A 6,061-nucleotide genomic window follows, 5' to 3' on the forward strand; every position below is an offset into this window, starting at 1 on the left:
TATATATATATATATATATATACACACGCACACACATATTTTTTGTGCATATAGCTGTGTCTCAAAATTAAAGGTTATAATGATCCCTAAAATAACGAAATAAAATCCCTATAAATTTGCAATATTTTCAAGTTAGTATACACAAATATTTCTTTGGGTAATCTAACTGCAATTTGTATGTTTTCTGACTTTATGTTTACAAGGTTTCTCGACCGGCAAACGTTTACATTTTGGATCGTGTGTGTAAGAAATTTTATTCTTTTTAACTACTGTATACATATATTATAGTATATCGAAACTTTACGTTATTTTAACCTTAAAAAATTTATTAAAATAATTATGAAATATTTAACTAAAATCATAATTTACGTTCCCATTAAAAATGATTTTGTAAATGTTTGGTGATAAAAAAATTATACGTAGATCAACATTAATTTCATAAGTTTTTGAATAACAATGGTGATGGAAGAACAACAGTCTGATATGGAACTAGATTCGGAAAGAGTTCCTGTACCACAAGTACAAAAGTCGATGGAAGATTCGCATATAGAAGCAGTTAATAAGGTTACAAACATTTCTAGAGGGAAACCTCGACTTAGGAAAAAGGCACTTCATGCTACTATACTTAAACAAATGGAATTTTACTTCAGTGATGCAAATTTGAGTAAAGACAGGTTTTTAAGTAATTTAATTAAGGAAGACCCATGTAAGATTAATTAAAGCTTTATTTATTTATATTGTTACATTTTATTAATTATCATCTAACATTTTAAGATGTTTTAATTTTTTAATATTTTAGATGTTGATCTCAATGCTTTTCTAAACTTTAATAGAATAAAGGAATTAACTAGTGATATAAATAGAATAGCTAAAGCTGTGCAAACATCTACAATGTTATCATTATCTGAAGATGGAATAAAAGTTCGTCGTGTAACACCAATAGTACCAAAAGGAAATATAGATGAATGTACAGTTTACGCACAAAATTTGCCTCCAGATTCAGACCATGAAACATTGAGTTCAATATTTTCTCAATATGGTCCAGTTGTATATGTTTCTATTCCACGATTTAAAAATAATAAGAAGATAAAAGGTTTTGCATTTGTAGAATTTGATACACCTGAGAGTGCTAAGAAATGTTTAAAGGTAAAAGGAATATATAGTTGATTTGAACGTTATAGTGCATTTGCAAACTTTTCTATTAAATAACTTCAGTTGATATCAAGATAACATTATTGAATTGTAGTAGCAAATAGCAAAAAATTGTTAATTAGAAGTTTGAATTTTAACATAATTCATTAATTATCACTTATCAATTTATTACTACCAAATTGCTTGCAATATTTTGAATATTTAAAAGAATGTAGGATATTTTTAGATTTTGAAATCAAATACACATAATAATATAAAAACTTTTAAATTATGTCAGACTATTACATTAATAATTTATTTCAGGCATTTGATAAGAAAGGTTGTGTTTTACCATCATACACAGCTCCTGATGAACTTTTGAGCATTACTACCTTTGATGAAACAGAGAAGGATATAACATTATTGAAAAATAAAAAGAAATTAAACGAAAAAGGTGACTATATTGAAAATATTGTTGATAATAAAGAGCCACAAGATATAATGATGATTAAAAAAGATAACAAGGAAGAACATGTAACTAATAATACTTCAGAAAATCATGAAAATAATAACAAAAAAAAAGCAAAGAAGAGAAAATATTTGGATGGAGACTCTACAGAACCAATTGAAACAGAAAAACAAACAGATAATGAATTAATAAAAAGTAAAAAGAAAAAACCTAAACATTTTGATGATTTACATACTGAGGACACTGAATCATGTAATGAGAAACAAAATACTGCTTCATTAGAAGATACACCAAAAAAATCAAATAAATGTAAGAAGAACATATCTATAAACAAAGAACAAGTATCAGATATCTGTGTTGATGAAAATGAGCAAATGGTAACTGATGACAGCACCATTTTATATAATGTAGAACAAAACATAAGTGAAAAGAAAAAGAAAAGGAAAAAACGAAAAAAACGAAGTAAATTAGAGGATTTTAGTTATAATATAGGATTACAGGTGATGGCTAAAAAAGACTGGAAGTATCTTAGGAATAAATATCTAGAATTACAAAAAAGTAAGATGAAGCAACTTAAACAGCACTTAAAAAAGACAAGATGGAATCAGTGGTCTAATTATGAAAAAAATAAACCTGAGAGAGAGGAGAATGATGAAAAGATCAAAATGAGTAAACAAAATGTCACGACTACATGTCGTTTCTCATTTACACCAGGAGTTATAGTTAAAATTGAAATGGATAAACCATGTATAGATTCAAAAAGTTTAAAGGTATATATACCACTCGAGTATAAAAATACAGTATAGGTATAAAAAATAAGTATACAAGTTTTGTGTATGTATCTTTTCAGATGGAATTAAAAAATAATAATTCTGTAAAATATATAGATGTTGAAGATGGCTCTTGTCTAGCTTATGTGAGATGTGATACTACTGAAGCTGCACAAGCATTTACACAAAGATCAAATGATGAAAGGCATGTGACAGTACTAGAAGGTAAGAATACGTTTTTGTGTATATCTCTATGGAAAACAATTACATTTATATTATTATGTAGGCGATGAAGAAAAAATGTATTGGAACAAAATTTTACATGACAGAGAAGAAAAATTGAGTAAAAAGGTTAAAGTTAAACAAAGAGGAAGGAATAAATTACTGAAAAAAGCAGAGAAAGAACTTGGAAAGCATATCAAATTTGATGAAGTGTAAATTTAGAGAACTCCTTTTTCTGAAATATATTGAATAATTGTACATAAAACATAAAAGGTTTTATATTACGAATTTAGTTACAAAAAACATAAATGACAAATAATATTTAACACAGTGTTGGTGTAAATAAATCATATATTGTTTTCATTGTTTCAGTTGTATCTTAAAAAGTATTTATATTCTAATTTGATGAAATTAAGGAATTGATATCACTTCATATGTCTTTATATAAAAATTCATTATACTTTACTTTTCTACCATTTTCCCCTTCCACGACTTTTACCAAATCCTCCTCCACGGCCTTTAAAACCACCACCGCCACCTTTTCCAAAACCACCACGTCCAAATGATGGTCTACCTCCACCTCGTCCACCACCACGTCCTCCACCACCTCTTCTTACTCCTCGTCCACCTCCACCTCCTCTCTTTTGTTCTGATCCAGGAGGCTTAGGTAAAAACCTTTGTAAAGGTAGCAATTTTGCAGGATCTATAAATAACTGAAAAATGGAACATTAATAAGTAATGGAAATAGTCCTTAACTTTGATTTATGCTTACAAAATAAATTATACCTGTGTATCCTTTTGAAAGCTAGATGCCTTTATATTTTCTGATAATTTTATAGACACATAGTAGTCTCTGATGTTACCAAATATTTCATCTATTTTCCCAATTTGTAGTTTGTTTTCCGTGTAAATTGGAGCATTAAAAAAGGGTACTTGCTCTATATCTACTTTAGCCACTAAATCATCTTGCACTGTCCACGTGAAGTGACCCAAAGGTGTCACTTGCTCTGGTGGACCTTGGTCATATCTATAGTATAAAAATTATCGTTAGTTTGTATTCTATTAGAAACTATTAAATATAATAGTTACCCTCTTCCACCCTTATCACCGCCACGACCTCCACGGAATCCACCTCCACCTCTTCCACCACGAAAACCACCGCCACCTCCGCCTCTACCAAATCCGCCACCTCCACGACCTCGAAATGACATTCTTTTATTCTATAGATACTGAAAGAACGGAAGTCATTACATTTTTTATTTAAAAATACACATTAAAAAATAGTATAAATGTATAAAGTGAACCACGTGTCTAACCTGTAAAAGTTGAAATAAATAAAATGAAAATATTCTTATTTCTATACAATTACAAAGCAATTTTCATAATTCAAATTACAGATGAATGAAATATCAAAACTAATTTTGGCACTATATTATTTGCTTAAATGTTATTACAATTCACAATAACAAGGTAGCGGCATTTCTTTCTTGTAGGTTAAACACGTTTTACACTGTTTACAAGATTTGAGTTTGCGCATGCGTACTACAGATGTGTAATGAATGGCTCAAATGATTTAAAAATTTGAGATACTAATTATAAATATATTAACGAATGAAAACATGATATAACATTAATATCATTATTTTATTCACACATAGTATAATTTTAATATGTTTTATATTTTTAAATTCAAGTCTGGAATTGGTTTTCGTTCATTTTACTAAAAAGATTTGTAAAATTTATTTTTTAATTATTTATAAAAAATTATAATGTATAAAATACACTTATAATAACTTGCAACTGTTTATACTGTGATATATTTTAATTTAGAATAAACATAAATGATAGTACTCATGAATTAAACGTAATCTAAAAACTAGGAGTAGTTGTGTAACAGATATGTTGTTATAATGAAATATTCGAAATATAAAAATTCTGATTAGTATTTCAGTTTATTCTAGCTATAATTCGTTAAAAATGCTTTTAATAAATCCAATTTTTTTAAACTATCTTTTATCCATAATTTTATCGTATATTTTAGTGCATTATATTAATCTAAAAAACTATTTAATACCAATGATATTCAATACATTTTATCTTCATTCATATCTCATATGACTATGAATATTGTTTATTTAATTAGCAAACATTGTCATCATTAATATTGAAAACTCTTATCGTGTAATAACGTAACCTTTTGCACAATGTAACTAGTAGATAAAATTAGCCATATTCGTTTTCAAATATCACCTTTATGCAGTGTCACTTTTACTACTGTTTAGATAAGAAGAAAAATACGTCATTCTGAAGCACCTATATAATATTCCACTGCCATAATTGTTTAGTAATAACGACACATAAAGTAACTAGGCGTCAAAGTGTCTATATAATTTGGTAGTCGATATGCTGTATTTTAGTATTTCTGGTCGACAGAAGGGTGCGTACGTCATCTAGTATAATCAGGTGCACGTGAGATGACCGTCTGCTAGACGAATCAGTGGTAAAGTACACGAGATTCCTCGTGACGGTCCCCGGGTAGTTTTGAAAATTTCACCTATTCATCAGTTCTGTGTGATTATGTTACATAGACCAGACGGTTACTGGACGGTATAATGTTCACAGTATTTCGCATGGTACTAATATTAATTCATTTTTCATGCGATTTATTTACCGCGTTTTGTAATTGCTTTATGATCCTTCGTCGTAAGTGTACTGAGATCTGGTACAGTGAGAATTTGAGGACAGAGGTTGAAATGTTAACACGTATCTCGAATAGGATTAAAAAATTGCCGAGACATATAGTGATCATTTTCGGCGCGAAGGAAGACACTGTTTTCGACTGCGTACGAATTATTGGATGGTGTATTACCCTTGGTATACCTTACATCAGTTTCTTTGACATCAGTGGTAACGTTCATTTTTGTTTATATTGCTTTACAATCTGATTGTTGTTATTATTTTTTAAGTATAATTTTTGTTACTATGTTATATAAATGTAATGGGCGAATAAAATTGATCAATGTGAATTTTTAATTTCTTTATGGTAAATAGATCTTGTATTGTAATATACTTTTTGTGCCAGTCATTGTACTTAGATATTAAAAGACAAATATTGTTCTCGTTTTCCAGATTTGTTATTTATATATCATATAGAAGAATTATTGAGTTCAGAAAATAGGAAGAAAAAATGTAGTTAATGTATTTTTTTTTGAGAGATCTAGAAATAATCTATCAACAAAATTTGTAATTTTTCATGACTTAAATTGGACTTTAAATAGATTATTATTAACATTTTTAATAGTGTTAACGTTTTTAAGTTGATTAATCTTACAATTTTCTTATAATGAATTTTGTTCTTAGTTGGAGTAAATTTATTTCATACGTTATGTATTCTAACCTCAAAATCGAAATATATCTTGCCATTAATACAATATTAAAGTTTTCTTTGAAATTACATATTATATATATT

At 28.1% G+C, this 6,061-nt stretch overlaps 3 protein-coding genes across 6 annotated transcripts in view; 2 read left to right on the forward strand and 1 right to left on the reverse strand.

Moving 5' to 3' along the window:
• The first annotated feature begins 431 nt into the window (after positions 1-431).
• Positions 432-2,808, forward strand: Larp7 (La related protein 7). Its single transcript, XM_017906646.1, has 5 exons — positions 432-706; positions 800-1,146; positions 1,456-2,370; positions 2,451-2,595; positions 2,657-2,808. The coding sequence occupies exons 1-5, from the start codon at positions 457-459 to the stop codon at positions 2,806-2,808; spliced, it is 1,809 nt and encodes a 602-aa protein (XP_017762135.1). The 5' UTR covers positions 432-456.
• A 126-nt stretch (positions 2,809-2,934) lies between these two features.
• On the reverse strand, positions 2,935-4,911 carry Gar1 (Gar1 ribonucleoprotein). 4 transcript variants are annotated; one of them, XM_017906630.1, is made up of 4 exons: positions 4,843-4,911; positions 3,682-3,821; positions 3,379-3,619; positions 2,935-3,305 (listed from the first exon to the last, which is right to left on the reverse strand). In XM_017906630.1, the coding sequence occupies exons 2-4, from the start codon at positions 3,801-3,803 to the stop codon at positions 3,063-3,065; spliced, it is 606 nt and encodes a 201-aa protein (XP_017762119.1). In that variant the 5' UTR covers positions 3,804-3,821; positions 4,843-4,911; the 3' UTR covers positions 2,935-3,062. The 4 variants fall into 4 exon arrangements, with proteins under 4 accessions (XP_017762119.1, XP_017762117.1, XP_017762121.1 ...); XM_017906628.1 differs by having other exon boundaries at positions 4,787-4,865; XM_017906632.1 differs by lacking the exon at positions 4,843-4,911 and adding an exon at positions 4,683-4,740.
• Positions 4,912-5,148: 237 nt separating this feature from the next.
• The window catches only part of Tango14 (transport and golgi organization 14), a 7,106-nt gene continuing 6,193 nt past the window's right edge, over positions 5,149-6,061 (forward strand). Inside the window, exon 1 of the mRNA XM_017906627.1 lies at positions 5,149-5,499. Within this exon, the coding sequence (XP_017762116.1) occupies positions 5,205-5,499 (295 nt within the window). The 5' untranslated portion in view covers positions 5,149-5,204. The remainder of the gene's footprint in view (positions 5,500-6,061) is intronic.

This window comes from Eufriesea mexicana, unplaced genomic scaffold, assembly GCF_001483705.2.
Source record: "Eufriesea mexicana isolate 0111107269 unplaced genomic scaffold, ASM148370v2 scaffold5767, whole genome shotgun sequence".
Classification (NCBI taxonomy): Eukaryota; Metazoa; Arthropoda; class Insecta; order Hymenoptera; family Apidae; genus Eufriesea; species Eufriesea mexicana.